Source organism: Protopterus annectens, chromosome 12.part0, assembly GCF_019279795.1.
Source record: "Protopterus annectens isolate FY-2018-M chromosome 12.part0, PAN1.0, whole genome shotgun sequence".
Lineage (NCBI taxonomy): Eukaryota > Metazoa > Chordata > Ceratodontiformes > Protopteridae > Protopterus > Protopterus annectens.
The window spans coordinates 206,521,854-206,539,221 of NC_056746.1; the positions used below are offsets into that span (position 1 = coordinate 206,521,854).

General features: G+C 42.9%; 1 protein-coding gene across 1 annotated transcript in view; it reads right to left on the reverse strand.

Moving 5' to 3' along the window:
- Nucleotides 1-17,368, reverse strand: part of ABCA3 (ATP binding cassette subfamily A member 3) — a gene marked incomplete in the record, with an annotated part of 1,818,321 nt that overhangs the window by 131,837 nt on the left and 1,669,116 nt on the right. The window contains 1 exon segment of the mRNA XM_044089258.1: nt 3,012-3,085. Within this exon segment, the coding sequence (XP_043945193.1) occupies nt 3,012-3,085 (74 nt within the window).

Below are 17,368 nucleotides of genomic sequence, written 5' to 3' on the forward strand. Positions count from 1 at the left end.
ACTGCTCTACATGACTTTTTTACATCATCATCACCAACACCACCCTTTTTTTCCATTTTCTACATGTGGTTGGGGTGTCATGTCAGTTGTTGCTGCTACCTCTATCGATCAGTGCCCATGCATGACTGTTTGTTGTACGTCTTCTGACAGTATATATCCATCTCTTTGCTGGACATGCTCCTTTCCTCTTGCCTTCTTCCAGTTTCCAACAAATTGTCGCTTTCCTGCACATGCCCAGACCACTGCAGTCTGTTCTGACTTTTTCTGCAATTGAAGCTACATTGGCTTCTACTCTGTCATAACTTCTTCATCTGCCTCGCAGTGTGCACATCCTACCAACCATGTCACACAGTTCATCTCAATCACTTCTTACTTCCTCAGCTGCTCTTGCCTTCACTGCCCAGATTTCTGTATCATACAGAAGTGGTCACACCACTGACTTGTAGACCTTACTTTCCAGCTTTTTTGGCATTATTCTGTCACAAACTACCCTTGAAATGCATTGCCAGTTGGCTGAGCCCCCCCCCCCCCGATTCCATCTTTGACGTTCTCATTCAGATCTTCCTTCTCCTCTCAACTACCCCTCCCAGGTAACTGAAGTTGTTAATCTGTTCCAGTATTTTCCATTCTATCTCAATTTTCAGCTTCTTCTGATTTTTCCAATTTGTTGTGATAACAGCTATCTTGCCTGTAATCTGTTTCATTCCATGTGCCTTCAATTTTGCATTGTATTTCCTTATCATTTAGTGATATTCCTATTCAGGGTCTGCCTGTAATGCCACATTGCATGCATACAGCAGCTTCATTGATGCGTCCCCTCTGACTTGCTTGCTAATGTAGTCCATTACCAGTATGAACAGCAGTGGGTTCAGAGCTGCACCCTGATACATACCCACTCACGATGGGAACCCCTCCAAGTCCAAATGCTGTTCATATTTGTGTTGCTGGGTCCTTGCGTATATAACCTGCAGTAATTCTTGCACATAGATGTATACATGCATATGTGGATGCGTGTGCGCATTATGTTATCAAGAAGAGCAGCAGTCGAATACATATCTCTATACCTCTCAAACATCCTTGAATTTGCCTCCTATTTTTGCCCTGCCCTCATTATACTTCTAATTTTCTGGAATACAATCACTCAACAATGCCAAACATTAGACTTTCATACTTTTTAAATGGAAAAAATGCATGGTAATGCAAAAACTGTTTTTCTGTCACATTTTAAAGTGAATTAGAGTATTATTTAAAAAAATATATTTTTTGTCCTTTGTCCCACCTTTACTTTTGACTTTTTCTGATTCCTGAGCAAACAGGTTGAGTGCTATGGGAATTACAAAGCATAAAAAATCTCCATTGATATATGCATATAATCACAACACAGTCTAACAACAATATTAACAATCCCTTTACTTTTGCAATTAACACATTTAAAATACAAAGTAACACTCAAATGAAAAAAAAACTACTACAGCTGTAATAATCACACATGTAAATTAATAGCTTTACATTTGTGATTTAAACAGATCTCAAACAAAATGTACTTACAGTAACAAAAACAAATCTGAAAGCACTATTCCAAAGACTTCTGAATCCCATAACTGGAAGTCATATACACTATGTTTTAACATGGACTGTATATTTTGGATCTAGGGTAAGAATGTAAGAATATTCGATAGAGAAGTAATCAAAAATAGACTTTTAAATATAGTACAGACAAATCTGATCAGTGTTACATAAGATGGGATCACCTACACTGTTTTTCCATGGGAAAATTTGCCCCCACACCCCCATCATTATATAAATTAACTCAATCCACAGTATTATAACCATGACTAAACTGAAGCTCAAAAATCTTTGCTGTAGTCCACAGCAAATAAAGCTGACTACAGTATGACATGAGAATGTCGCTCCAAAAGTAGTACTGAGAAATTTGAATTAAAAAAAAATGCATGTTTTGACCAAATCAATGGTAACCATGTGTGTGGTGTATGTGCATGTGTTCATGCACCTGTGTATGTGTGTATATGTGTATGTATACGCACACACACACAGTTCTTTTGTGTATGATTGAACTATTTTAATGTTGAATTCAAAACACCTGCAAAAAAAAAAAAAAAAAAAAAAAAAAAGTTCAAACATACACAATACCGAAAACAAAAAATATCAAATTAAATAATATCAAGAAAGGAAAACTATTTCCTCTCCTGATATTAACACTAAAACCCTCTATAACACTACCCTCAAATCCTTAGATTTTTATGAAGATAAGGTATAGAGAGTTAGGGTTGAGGGTAGGTGTAGCAATAAGGTTAGGGTTAACACCTATTACTAAATAGGGCAAAGGTCAGCAAATCTTCATTTTAATATAATTTTTGGTAAAAAAAAAAAAAATCTCAACTTCAGGCCAGAAAAGTGGCTCCAGTGACTGTTACAGAGTTTTAAAGTGTCACTAAAATAGCAGGACATATGCCTAAGTGTTATTCTTTTTCTTTATCAGGAGATGTACTATCACAGAACACAAGATACAGGTAAGGGGGAGGAGGCTGTGCAAGGGGTTCTTTGGGGGTTCAGATCCATGGCGCACCAAGTATCATATAAGACATGCTTAAAATGCCTTAAGGTCATTTTCAGAAATCAACACAGTGGTTAGTCCAGCTTCTAAGAGTCCACATTAGCACTTCTGTAAACTAAATGAAGCTAGAGATGGTGCTGCTGCAAAAATAAGTGTTTTGCATCACTTTCCCACCTTTTTAAGAAAGGGTACAAGAATATGCTATGAATAATAGTGATTTCTGTTATAAGGCAGAGTACCTAACAATGCATCTGAAGGAACCTCATTTTAACCACTTTCTACTGGAATGTTTCTAAAGAATGCTGTCTATTTAAGTATAACTTTATTTTGTCCCTGCTTAAACAATGCATCAATATTACATTTTAGAAGTCTGTACATATCAGTAAACAGAGAAACTTTTCAGTGAGCAGGTACTGACAAATTATCTTACACATACCTGGGCCCAGGTGAGGTTTTTGCTAGTCAGGTGATACTGTACCATTCCTTGATGCTCATGCTTCAGTATGCTACCTAAAATAAGATGTTACACACTTTTCTGTCATATTTAAAATGCCAAAATAGCAGATTCATTTAATATAAATGAAATAAGTCATTATTCTTTTAGTATAAATGAAGCAAAAAAGTAAACTTCTTTGCTAATCACGAATGAAATTTTAATGCACGCTGGACTTGCAGAATGACATTTTAATACACATGTGACATGTAGGAAACTTTAGTATTAGTACTCAAAACTCTTTGGTGGGGAGAATTAATAATGCAGCATAGGATTACTTTGTTTGGTGGGGAGAATTACTAATGCAGCATAGGATTACTTTGTTTGCTTTTGTTTCTAAAATTTACAAATACAACACAAACTCGACTCCCAAATGAAGGTTCCACAAACAAAAGTGACTAGTCATCAAATTAAGTACATCTGTTATTCAACTCTATGATCAGCCAGTGGTTTATTTCAGAAACACTGGCCACATTTAGTATCACAATTGTCGGCTGCTTTGCACTGAGTTCTAGTTTAGTCTGCATTTCTTACTTTCTGATCATGTAGATTCAAATAATTGAAATTATTTCCAAAGTAGATCTTGCAGCTCCCTGAATGGGTCTTCTGATGACAGACTTAACAAAATCCAAAGTCCTTTATCAGTAGCAGTTTAGGTGTATAAAATGCAGGCTGGTTAAAATCAGTGAAATAAAGCAGACACCCACAGTAACTGCTCTCTTGACCTCCACTAGCTTATCTCCACTGCACATCTAGTGTACACTGTTCTTCACTCAACTGCTATGAATACTGACCAATACAATTCCTGCTACTGAAATTCCACTTCACATTTTACATGCAGCTTTTCTTACAAGGTCAATACATTCTATATTAAATGACAATGTGCACTTTTGGAATGATGTTATGCACTGCCCTGGGATTTCACTTTACTTTTAGCTTTCAGTTTGACTAACTGCAAAGATTAGGGGAGTGAAAGCCCATGAATGGGGAGGGAGCATAAGGGGCTGCACCCCACAAGGGAAATGTATTTGTCTGCATTTCGTGTTCCTCCCTGACAACTGCTTATTAGTCTTGGAAGTATCAGTGTGTCAGGTGTCTGCAAAACTGTGCATCAATGGATAACTATATAATTTTTTATAAATAAAACTTAATAGCTCATACTTAACATTACACCGTTTGATTCCACTTGGCCCCTAGTCTTTTTCTCACCTAATCCAGTATTTATTAATTGTTAAGTTAAGCAAACTACCTGCATTTACTATTTTCCTCTACTTCATGTATTTAGTCATTCGAACTATTCCATTTCTGCTGCTTACAAAGATAGTATAAAATAACTCCGCCTACAAAATAGGATTGTATAGCTAACTTACCATAACAGATGACTGAATAGATAGCTGTTGCTGTAATCCACACACATGGGACATATCCTCCCAAGGACACCATAACAATATAGAATGGAAGGTTGAAGCCAGAGAAAATATTATATTCAGTGGGATGTATGGAGGGTATTTGTACTGCAAGAGTGATCTATTTCAGCATCTACTGTGTATGGTAAGTTAGTTATACCAAATATACTAAGATCTGCATTAGATCATTGCTGCAGTAATCTTTAGGTCTGGGACAACTGCCAAACCTTAAGAAGAGAGGGCACGGAATTGAATTATGAATCCAGAATTACTGAAGAGCAGCTCTACTGAAACCATCTCTGGTTCTGGAGACAGCATCCAGTTTCCACTGTCTGATGAATGTGGGAACGGTGGACAAGGTAGCTGCTTCCAAGATAGATCAGGAGTCAACACCCTTCCAGAAAGCCCCTGATATGGCAATAGTCCAGCAGAATGAGCTTTGACATTCACAGGAGGATTTTTTCTAAGGTTAGAGTAGGAAAAAAGTTTTAAGAATTGCTTAACTTGAAATAAAGATGAAGAGAAAGGGTCTAGTGTTAGAAAGGCTGAAATGGCAAACAGTATTGAAGTGTACCCAGGGCCAGAACTGAGAAATTTACACAGGTACTGGAGAACAAGGGGGACCCATGTGTAGATGAGGGTGTGTGATATACCTTTAAGAAGCATTCCAGTCAGTGGGCACATGTACATAAGTACTGAGCACGTGCAATGAGTGCCCTTTTGAGTGAACAGCCAGAGTGAGAGCATGCAAGTATAGTTAGATAGTTTATTAAAGTTCAATGTTTCTGCCATCCATCCTGATGTGTTTGTATACAATAAACTACTTGAATACCCAAGCCTCCTATTCTTCTTAATGCACATAAGATGAGCAACATGGTGTCAGAATGGGATCCAGAGTCACAGGCAACCGGTCAAAGTTGGAGGAATATATAGGAGTGGACCATCCCATCTGCTCAAAAGACTCACAAAACAGGTCAAACAAATTCCAACTTGGCTTAAATGATTTCCTTTGTTACAAATATAAAACAAAGCGCTCAATGCTCTTATTAGACTAAATATCCGATACTGTGACATACTGATAAAAATATTCAAAATAATTACGAAAACATTTGAAACAATATGCGAATCACAAAATATATAAAATAGGGAAAATTACCCTATTTTTTCATTATATGCTACTTTTCACATTAACTAAAGCTATTCAAAATATCCTGATGAGTGCAAAGTGTTTGCAAGTGTGTGCAGTATTACAGTGCAGTTATTTTGCAGAGTACAGTTGTTTCAAAGAATATTTTGCAGAGTACAATATTTCAAAGAGTTTGTTGTGCATTTGAATATTACTAAAAGTACCTGGTGTGTGTGAATGTTCGTACATAATTACAGGGGTCAAGACTGCATTGTTTTACTGCATTCTGTGGGCATGGTAGAAAGATTTTGCAGACCTGCACCAATTGTGTTTGATAACAATATTACAGAAAATTGGAGAGTGTTTGAGCGCGTATACAATATTTTCATACAGGCTGCTTTTTCTGACAAAGATGCACTTACGGAAGCATTTATTTTGCTTAATTTAGGTGATTCAGAAGCCATTGAAAGATAGCATTCATTTGTATATGCACCTGCTGTGTTTGCAGGGGAGGGGGAAGACCACCATATTGTGGTACCAGCTGAAACATGGGATGGCCCTGAGTGCTTAAAATGTAAATCTGGAAAAATGTGTAACCCCAAAATGAATATTACAATGGAAAGGCACTTATTTTACACAAGAGATCAAAAGCCTGATGATACTTTTGCAGCATATATAACTGACGAGAAATAAGGCTAAAACGTGCAGACCTGGTGATTTGAGAGATGAGGTGATAAAAGACAGGCTTGTGTGTCGTATTAAAGATGACACTGTCAGAAAGATTTTGCTTTGAGACAATGATTTAATGTTAAATAAAGCCATTAAGATTTGTCATATATATGAGATTGAAGAAGAGCACACAAGTATGCTTACAAATGAGAATAGCTGTGGAAGGCATAGTAAAGTTAATGTTGGTAGTATGCAGCGCATGGTTAAAAGAAACGGGTCCAAGCACATCGCAGCTACTGCAGGTCCTGTAACAGTCCCTGGGAAACCCTAAGTCTTTCCGGCAAATTCCAGGACATGCTCAGTGAAGCATAAGGGTGAGTCAGCACAGTCAAAACATGTGCCCCCACCCAGCTTCATAGTCAACTGTCATAACTGTGGTGGTAATCATGAGCCCAAAAGAGTAAAGGCCTTAGCTTTTGGTCAGCAGTGTCATTCTTGCAATAAGTGGAATCATTTCAAAAGGCTTTGTAAATTAAATAAGGAACATTCTTTTATTAAAAGAGGGCATTCCAAGAGGCAAGTTGCTCAATTAGAAAGCTGCAACCCTACTTTTTATGTTCATGGTGTTTCTGTGCTTGGTAAAACAGTCAATGCAGTAGATTTGTGGGCAAAGAATGAAATCTATTGTATTGTTTGGATTAATGTGAGTCCTGTAGAGCTCAAAGTAGATACTGGCTCAAAGTGCGGTGTTATGTCTGCAGAAACATTTGCTAGATTTAGAGCTGGGGAGAAGCTTGATTTGGCAAAGTGTGCAAAGCTTGTGGTGTTGAAGAGATTAAAACTGAAGGCTCAGTAGTGCTTTCACATTATTCTGCTGGGAAGAGCTATGACTTGCAGTTTTTTGTAGTCAAGAGAAATGTGCAGTCATTATTAGGCCTCAGAGACTGTTTGAAACTGGGACTGCTTTCATTTAATAAAGAGGTCCACCATTTAAGTCTGCATGACAACAACTCAAATTTTGCCTAAACTATTTTTTCTGAGTATGCTGATATTTTTGCAAACTACCAGTAGTGTACTCTATGAAGTTAGACCCAGAGGGGTCAGACCACCACAGAAAGTTCCCGTAGCTATGCAGAGCAGAATCAAAGCAGAGCTAGATAAAATGGTGTCGCTAGGATTAATTTGTCCAGTAGAAGAACCTACTGAATTGGTATCCTCCATGGTAGTAGCTCATAAGAAAAGCTCAGATGATATCAGAATACGTATTGATCCAAGAGATCTGAACAAAGCATTGAAAAGACCTCATTGACCAGTGTGCACAGTCAAAGAGGTTGCTGCTCTCATGCCAAAGGCTACTGTTTTTTATCTGTCTTAGATGCAGAGAGTTCATTTTGCCAAATTTTGCTTGACTGAAAATCTTCATTGCTAACCACATTCAGTACACCATTTGGAAGATATAGATTTCTGAGAATGCCATTTAGAATAAATTCTGTCAGTGAAGTCTTTCAGCGTGTGATGGAGCAAATTTTTATTCGGGTGATCCCTGTGCTAGTATAGTAAATGATATTCTAGTAGGAGGCAATGGTGAACTTGAACATGACAGAAACCTCAAGAAAGTTCTGGAAAGAGCACATGAAGTGAATCTTAAGCTAAATCCTGAGAAGTGCAAATTCAGGCTATGAGAAGTCATTTATGTTGGTCACTCATTTACCAGTTCAGGCTTACAACCACCAGCTCCTTCCAAGCAAAAAGTAATTCTCGAGATGCCAGCTCCAGACAATGTCCAAGCCTTACAACGTTTTCTTGGCAAGGTCAAATATCTATGCAAGTTCATTCCAGATTTAAGCCAACTTTCAGCCCCACTAACAGAGCTGACATGCAAGGATGTAATTTAGTCATGGTCAGAATGGCACTAAAGAGTAATGTGCTGAGGCAGAAAATTGCTGTCCAACTCTAAGCTACTATGATGTTCACAAACCAGTTACTCTTTCCTGTGATGCTTCTAAGTTTGGTCTACATGCAGTCATTCTTCAAGAGGGTAGACCAGCAGCCTATGCGTCAAGGACTCTTACCCAAACTGAGATGCAATATGCCCAGACTGAAAAAGAGCTTTCAGCAATTGTTTTTGCATGTTCGAAGTTTCATGATTACATTTATGGTGGACCTATCCAGATCGAAACTGACCATCAACGTTTAGTTACTATTTTGAGAAAGCCTATGCATACAGCTTCTGCCAAATTGCAACGCATGATGCTCATACTGAAAAAAAAGTGTTATGTACTTACCATAACTTGGCATCTGTGTTACGTCACTATTCATCACTCTTGGGTCTTGGATCCAACATTGGATCTGAGCCGGCAACTTTACAGACAGCTTCTAATCTCAAGCTCCTCCCACTCACATAATCCCTTGCTGTCCTCTAACCCCTGAGACTGAGTTTGCCCTAATCTAGAAAGCAGCTTAGGAAGACCATGACCACTAGACAGGGCATCTCCATATCCTCTACATCCCATACAGGGATGGGGGACAAGGGAGGGTGATGAATAGTGACATAGCATAACACAGATGCCAAGTTATGGTAAAGTACATAACTCTTTATCTGATGTTATCCATGTCACTATTCCTCACTCTTAGGTCAGAGTCTCCAGCTATCCTGAATCCTGGGCGGCCTCATGGAGGGACATGCCAAAGAACTGTGCAACAGAATGAAGCCCTGTTCCTGGAGACAATGTCAAGTTTGTAGTGACTAACAAAAGTGTGAGGAGAAGACCAGGTGGCTGCTGCAAAAATTTCATCTATGGAATGACAGGCAGGATAGGCAGCTGACATAGCCAGTGACCTCGTAGAATGAGCTCTGACTGGACCTGGTAAAGATAAACCTTTGGATGAATAAGAAAAGGAAATGCACATCAAAATCCAATGGGAAATGGTTATTTTGGATACCACCTGACCCTCCTGTTAAGAGAGAATGTCAATTGTCTATGCACATCTAGCGTATGCAAGAGATATTCCGCTTTATTAGCAAAATTTGGGAAGAAGACTGGCAATTGGATTGACTGGTTCAGATTTGCTTCTGTGGCAATCTTAGGCATGAACAAAGGGTTAGTTCGAAGCACCACTCTTGTCTTTATGAAAAACCACGAAAGGAGGTTTGATAAACAGAGCCTGCAATTTCAAAACTCTGTTAGCTGAAGTTACGGCTGAAGTTTTGGCTACTAGAAAAGCCGTTTTCCATGACAAGAATTTGATATCACAAGTGGCAGCAGGCTCAAATGGACTCTGTGTGAGAGATTCCAGCAGAAAGGAAAGGTCCCAAGGACAGGAAGGATGCTTGACAGGAGGTCGGAGCAGAAAAAACCCTTTTACAAAATGCTTTACACAAGCGAGAGGAGAAGGTAGATTCCTCACAAACATGGAAGTTGGAAATAGCTGCCACCTGCACTTTGATAGTAGAGATGCTAGCTCCATCCGGAAACACCAAAGACAAGAAGAGCAAGATGCCTGAAATGGAAGCCGAAAAACTGGATCGAGATTGCACTGTTTAGCCCAAACAGAAAACCTTTTCCACTTACTGGGATAAATCTTTCTAGTGGAAGCCTTTTAAGAGGCCAGGATAATGTTATTAACAGGAGAAGGTAGCCTGGGCTGATTCAGGATTACTGGAAGTGGATAAACCATGCCGTCATACTAAGCATCTGGAAGTTGGGAATCAGAAGCTTAGAGGGATGGGAAATCAGATCCAGAATGGGATCTAGTACCCAGGGGGAGTACTTCAAATGAGACTGAAGAAGAGGGAATCACACCTGCCGAGCTCAAGAGGGGGTGATGAGGATCAAAGTGGCCTTGAGCTGAAACAGTTTCTGAAGAACTCTAAGAATGAGAGGCAAAGGAGAATAGGCATAAAGGAGACCCGGGTTCCACTAGTAAACCAGAGCATCCCTGGGGAACTTCCTGTCTGGGGGAATCAAGGCGAAATATCGGCTGCATTTGTGGTTGAGAGAGGAAACAAACAGATCACAGCTCGGGTGATCTCAATGAAGGAAGATCTCTTTCGCCACTGAAGGATTCAAGGACCACTCATGAGGACTCAGGCTTGCTCTGCTGAGTCTGTCCATCAGCATGTTGGACTCTCCGGGAATATATGTTAGAATGAAAAAGCGACCTGAGGACATAGCCCATTCCCACACTCTCATGGCCTTGAGACAAAGCAGATACAAACATGTGCCCCCTTGCTTGTTGGTGTACCAAACAACAGCCATGTTGTCTGTGTGAACTGCAATGGTACCCAGAGGGAGGTAGTCCTGAAAGGCTTGCAACGTGAGGAGGGAGGCCTTCATCTCCAGGACATTGATGTGCAGTTTGGTCTCTGCAGCAGACCACATGCCTTGGACCGTCCTTCCCTGAAAATGCCCCCACACCCCAACAGGGAAGCATCCGAGGTCACTATCACACTGGTGGGAGGAAGAGTGAATGGTCTGCCTGCTAGGAGGATAGGAGACTGGATCCACCAAAGAAGATGATGCCTGCACACTAGGTTGAGATGGATCGGGGATGTCATCGGATGTGACAGTGAAGACCCCTGAACCAATACAGTCCATTGTAGAACCCTCATGTAGAACCTAGCTAATGACTCTAGATAGATTGTCGCTGCCATAAGGCCCTGAGAATATGATGGGCCTGGGGATGAGACAGATCAAGAAGACATTGAAAATGAGATCTGAGGAGATGTACCTGGCAGAGTGGGAGCACTGCTATCGCTGACCCAGTGTCCAGCTGGATCTTGAGGAATTCCAGATTTTGGAATGGAATCGGGTTCAATTTGGGGAGATTCACTGTAATCCCTAACTGGTCGAACAGTGGGGGTAGGTACTGAGAGACATTGGCCAGATGATGCTTTGTGGGAGCTGTGAGAAGCCAGTTGTCGAGGTATGCAAACACCTGGAATCAATGCAGTCTCTGGTGAGCTGTGACCACCGCCATGCACTTGGTGAACACCTGGGGGGCTGTGGTGAATCCAAAGGGCAGGGGTGCCTGTCTATTTTTATATGATAGTACGTGTCCTGGAGATCTATGGAGCACATCCAATCTTCCTTGTGCAACAGAGGTACGATGGACTGGACAGTAACCATCTGGAATTTGGACTTCTTGACATAGAAATTGAGTTTGCTGAGGTCCAGGAGTGGACGCAGGTCCCCCATTGTCTTTGGCACCAAAAAATAAGTGAGTAAGTTCTGCATTCACGTTGCCCTATGAGGACCTCTTGGAAGGGTCTCTTTCGAAGAAACTTGAGCAATTCTTCCTGAGCTAGCTCCCTCTGATGGGGTGGTGCATCAAGGAGGTATCTCCTGACAGGAAGAGGAAACTGAGAAAATGGGACAGAATAACCCCTGGGAATGATGTTTAGCACCCAACAATCTTTTGTAACACTTGCTCAGGCCAGCCGGTGCAAAGACAAATGACCCCTGAATGCCTCCAGAGCAAGACAGTCAGGCAGCACTTCAGGAGCACTGTTGAGGCTTATCAGAGAAGGGTTCCCTGGAGCCCTGATTTTGGGGACCCCCGCTAGCTCTGGAGAGGCATCTGCCATTGAACCATCTCCCTGACCTCTGGAGGAGAGCTCAACTTGAGTGTCCTGGATAGCAGACTGAGACTTGTGAAACCACATTCTCCTGGCCCCTCACTGCATTTTGGAAAAGGAGTATTGAGGGATGGAAAACCTGATTCCTACAGCCAACAAGGTCTTGCCTTCCTGTACACTGTAGGTATGAGTCTCTTTGACGAAGGGCCAACCAGGGTAAAACTATAGAATGGGGCGTTGGTGAAAGACACCTTAAAGGACTCTGCAAAGGCACAGCCAGGTGTGATGCCGAATAGCGATGCCTGAGCTGGCCACTTGAAATGCACCTTCTGTAGCACTGGCAATCAGCCTCATTGATGAATTAGGTGGGGAAGAATGTGTGGATAGTTTGGGGGACACCTTACTTAGTTCCCCTGCAGGCAGTACCAAAGAAAGGGATGTGGTAAGCTCCTTACCCAGGTCACTTTGCAATCAGGTGAAATGTGCCAGGTAGTTAAGTGCCTGCAGACCAAAAGTAGCTGAGGTGAAAACTCACACTTTCCATACCTGTTAATCGCCTGGGACTCATGGTTGAGGGGATGAACAGATGTGCTGTGTTCAGCCAGCTGTTTCTTGGTTGCAGCAGCTACCATGACTGCATTGGCTGGCATGCCTTTCAGCCAGAACTGCTTGCCAGAAGGGGGACTGAGGAATTGATCTGCATGTTTGCGGACAGGCTCCACAGTATCTGGCTCCTTCCATGCACTGCTGGTAATAAGTTCTACAAGTTTGTCTATAAGGTGGGAACCCTGCAGGTAAATGGTCCCATCCCAAAAGCCTTCAGAAAGACGGACTCCTTGAAGGATGGGAGGATAGAAGTCCAACTGCCCTTAAGCTTAAGGAATTCCAAGATGTCCCCAAAGGAGACATCCTCAGGCGGAGATATGGAGGACTTGTCCCCTTCACAGGGGTCCGTATCCTCACTGAGGGACTCAGAAGGGGAGTCCAAGAGTTTCCTCTCTGAGGAACCTCCTCCAGGGATGGCTCAGGAGAGGATTCGGAAGAGAGGGGGACCCCCAATGGGGTAGCTCCCACTTGAATGCTAGTTCAAGAGGGCTGACCTGGGACAGTATATGTGGAGTCTGCTCGGAGGGGCTGGGATGGTCCCTGGAAGGTCGAGGAGGAAACTCTCTGGGAGGAAAATGTCCTCTCTATGACCTGGAAAGCAGATTGGACAATGCTCTATCTGCATTCCCAGCAGGAAGGCCCACCTAGGAAGTAGGACCAGAGCAGGCCAGAACCTCTGGGCCTCCGGAGAATACCAGCCCCAAGATGTCAAGGGCCAAAGCACCAACAAGAAGGGCCAGTCTGAGAAAACAGGTCCGGAACCTCCAACCAAGGACTCCAGGCCAACCTCTTGGCCCCGGGACTCTGCCCAGAGGAAGACTGAGCAGTAGTAGTCAGGGACTCAGGGCAGGGACAGAAAGGTCCCAGGGGATCCTTGTCTCCCTCCTTGTGGGATCCAGGGCCAGAAAGTCCAAAACCAATCTGTCCGGACAAGGAGAAGTCAATGAGGATGTAAGAGATGGCCCCCTGATCAGACGGGCAGGGAATGCAAGAAGCCCCAACTCAATCTGAGCCTTGAGAAAAGACCTCATCATCATGTCCATATTGAAAGGGAGTAAATTTCTTGAGGACCTAGAGAAGGCGGAGGACCTAGCTGGTGATAGGAGCGTAGATCCCGAGGACCTGCCCCTAAAGAACGAGACTTGTGCTTGGAGGTGGAAGGGGACTGCTCCAAGCCAGAATCTGAGGTGGAATCCTCAATAACAATAGTGGAATCCAACACTGATCCCGGACCAGATCTCCTCGGATCCGATGACAACATAGGATCTGAGGGCTTGGATCCCACATCACCTGGATCCGAGGAAGCTGGATCTGTGGCTGGTCCTTATCCAACCAGATCTGTAGGCCTCGAACCGGAGACTTAGGATCTGGGAGTGGATTCCCGCTACCTCAGAGCAGAGGCCCCGGATCCGACGGAGTCAGGATCTTGGGAAAGAGGGCATCAGATCCAACAGGGTTGAAGCTGGAGTCGGATCTGAGGAACTTGGATCGGACAGCCTCATCTTTTTTGAGGATGACGACCCTGGAGGCTGGGGGGCTTCCTTTTGTGCTCCGAGGGTCCAGGCTTGGCAGGGGACTGAGCCAAGGGACCCCCTTGAGCAATAAAGTACAGTTTTGTACCTACCATAAATGTAGATGTTCGAGTGTTCACCCTGCTGCAGTCATCACACTTGGGTTATCCTGTCGTCAGGCGGTCCCCACAGTCGGCCGGATTTCCAAAGTCTTGGTCCGACGTCGGTTGCTGTCGCCTCATCCCTGAAGTCAGTGTGCCAGGGGTACATATATTGCAACCAATGCCATTTTCTTCAGTTTTTCTTGCCCCAGATGTCAGGTGCCCCCAAAAAGGTGATCCAAATTAGTACCAAAAGGTAAGAACACTGTACAAACACAAAATCCCTTCAGCTATAAGCAAATACATCAGTAAGGCATAGCAAAGAGTTAGCCAGTAGATCAGAGGGGTTGGAGGGAGGGTAACCTGGACTGCAGCAGGGTGAACACTCGAACATCTACATTTATGGTAGGTACAAAACTGTACTATGTTCATCGTGTTACCCTGCTGCAGTCATCACAATTAGGTTGAGTCCCAAAGCTAAGATAGGGTGGAGGCATCATAGAGGGTTAGTGGAGGCAATGAGGCCCTGCAGAACTGCAGTGGCGAAACCTGCCCTGGACTTCAAATAAAGGGGTAAGTGATAGTGTTTGGTGAAGGTGTGTACAGAACTCCAAGTTGCAGCTTCTAAAATTTCCTTGGTAGGAACCCCCCTGAGAAAGGCTGTAGAGGTAGCTGTTGTCCTGGTAGAGTGGGATCTAATGGTAGGAGGGACTGGTTTCCCATGATGGGTATAGCAGAATCGTATGCAATGGCCTATCCATTTAGAAATGGTTTGCTTGGATATGGCCCTCCCTTGAGAAGCTGTAGCATAGGAAACAAAGAGCTGGTCAGTTTTTCTGAAAGCCTTAGTTTTATCCAAGTAGTAACGAAGCTGCCTGTGAATGTCCAAGGAATGCAGGAGTCTCTCACCTTTGTTCTGTGGATTGGGGAAGAAAGTGGGTAGGTGGATGGTTTGATTTAAAGCTACACTGGAAACTACCTTAGGCATGAAGGAAGGATTAGTTTGCAGAGAAACTCTGTCTTGATGAAAAATGAGGAAAGGTTCCACTGCCATAAGTGCCTGTAATTCTGAAACTCTCCTAGCAGAAGTTATTGCCAGGAGCAGGGCAGTCTTCCAAGATAGGAACTGAAGGTCTGCAGTAAAAGCTGGTTCAAAGGGAGGTAGCGTTAGTTTTTCCAGAACAAAGTTGAGGTCCCATGTTGGTGTAGGAGTTCTTCTAGGTGGTCTAATGTTTTTGCCCCTCTGAGGAACTGCCTTAGGAGAGGATTTGAAAATAAAGGTGGATTCGTGTCGTAGTGAGCTGAAATAGCTGAAGCATGGATTTTAATTGAGGAGAAGGAAAGTCCTTTATGCAACATCTCAGCTAAATACTGCAGAATGTGAGGCATATGAGGCTGAGTTGTGTCTTGGCCTTTAGCTTGGTTCCAAGCAGAAAACCTTTTCCATTTGTCCGAGTAAGCCTTCCTGGTGCTTGGCCTCCTGGCTTCTAGAATAACATCCAGAACTGCTTGTGAAAGAGGGGCTGGGTTGGATGCTTAATTGATTTGCCATGCAGCCAGGTTTAAGGTTTTGATCTGGCTGTACAGAATCTGCTTGTCTTGCTGCGTGAACAAATGAGGTATTTGAGGCAATATCCATGGTGGGCTGTGAGCCATATTCTTCAATAGCGGGTACCAGAGCTAGCATGGCCAGTCTGGGGCTATGAGAATCATTCGAGGTTTCTCCTTTTTGATCTTCAAAAGAACCTTTGTGAGAAGAGGTACTGGAGGAAAGGCATATGCTGTCAGTTTTTTCCAACTGAAGGCGGGAGCGTCCACTTTCCAAGCTTGATGGCGGAATGTCCTTGTACAAAATTTTGTCAGCTGGTAGTTTTGAGGACTGGCAAACAGGTCTATATTTGGTAGGCCCCATCTTTGAGTTATCATTGTAAATATTTGTGGGTCTAGGTTCCACTCGTGGGAATCTTTGATGTTTCTGCTTAGGTCGTCTGCCAATGTGTTTTTCTGTCCTGGCAGGAATTGAGCTTGTAACTGGACTTGGTAGGCCAGAGCTGTGTTCCATAAGATTATTGCTTGCCTGCAAAGAGGGTAGGAATGTGTGCCCCCTTGTTTATGTACCACATTACTGTGGTGTCGTCCGTCTTTATTGCAAGTTGTCCAGGTTGCAGTAGATCCTTGAAGGCTGTCAGAGCTTTCTGTACAGCTAGCATCTCTTTTTGGTTTATGTGCAGTTTTCTTTGTTCTGCAGTCCATAAGCCTTGAATGCATTGCCCTGCCATATGTGCCCCCCAAGCATAGTCTGAAGCATCTGTTTTGATAGTTTGCCTGGGTGGGGGCAAGGTGATAGGCTGACCCTTGTTGAGGTGACATGCCTGTGCCCACCATAGAAATTCCTGTTGAAGGCAGGGAATGAGAGATATCACTGTGTCCAAACTGTGGATGTGTTGAGACCATACGCTTTTTAGGTACCACTGTAATTTCCTCATATGCATTTTTGCAAATGGTATTATCAGAATGCAAGATGCCATGAAGCCCAAAGCCTGAAGAATTTTTCTTGCAGTTAATTGGGTCTTTGTTGCCATTGTCTTGAAATATTGAGTCAGTTGTAACTGCTTGTCTGGTGTAAGATAAGCCTTCTGGGCCGTTGTGTCCAAGCTGGCACCCAGGAATGTCATTTTTTGTGAGGGTACTAGTTTTGACTTCATTTCGTTTACTGTGTACCCCAGACAATTTAGTAGATGCTTCACAAAAGCCAGATGTTGTAAGAGAATGTCTTTTCTTTCTGCTTGGATGAGGCAGTCGTTCAGGTATGGATATACTTGAATTCCTCTTTGTCTGCAGTATGCAATTACTGGCGCCAGGCACTTTGTGAATACTCTGGGTGCAGTAGATAAGCCAAAGGGCAGTGCAGAGAATTGATAATGGGTTGACCCTGCAATGAACCGGAGGTATCTTCTGCAACTTTGCCTGATAGGGACATGCAGGTATGCCTCCGTGAGGTCCAACGTTACCAGCCATGCTTCCTTGCCCAACATGGGAAGTAGCTGCTGTAGTGTTAGCATCTTGAATTTGGAAACTTGTAAGTAAGTCTTTAGAATTGAAAGGTCCAGAATTGGTCTCCAAGCATTTTCTTTTTTTGGGTACTAGGAAGAGTCTTGAGTAAAATCCTTGACCTTGCTCTTGAGTTGGTACCCTTTGAATGGCTCTCATGGCCATGAGAGCTGTAATTTGTTTTTGAGCCTCTGCCCTTTGATTTTGTGGCAGGTTTGGCATTCCTCTTTTTATTGGCAAGGTGTGAAAGCG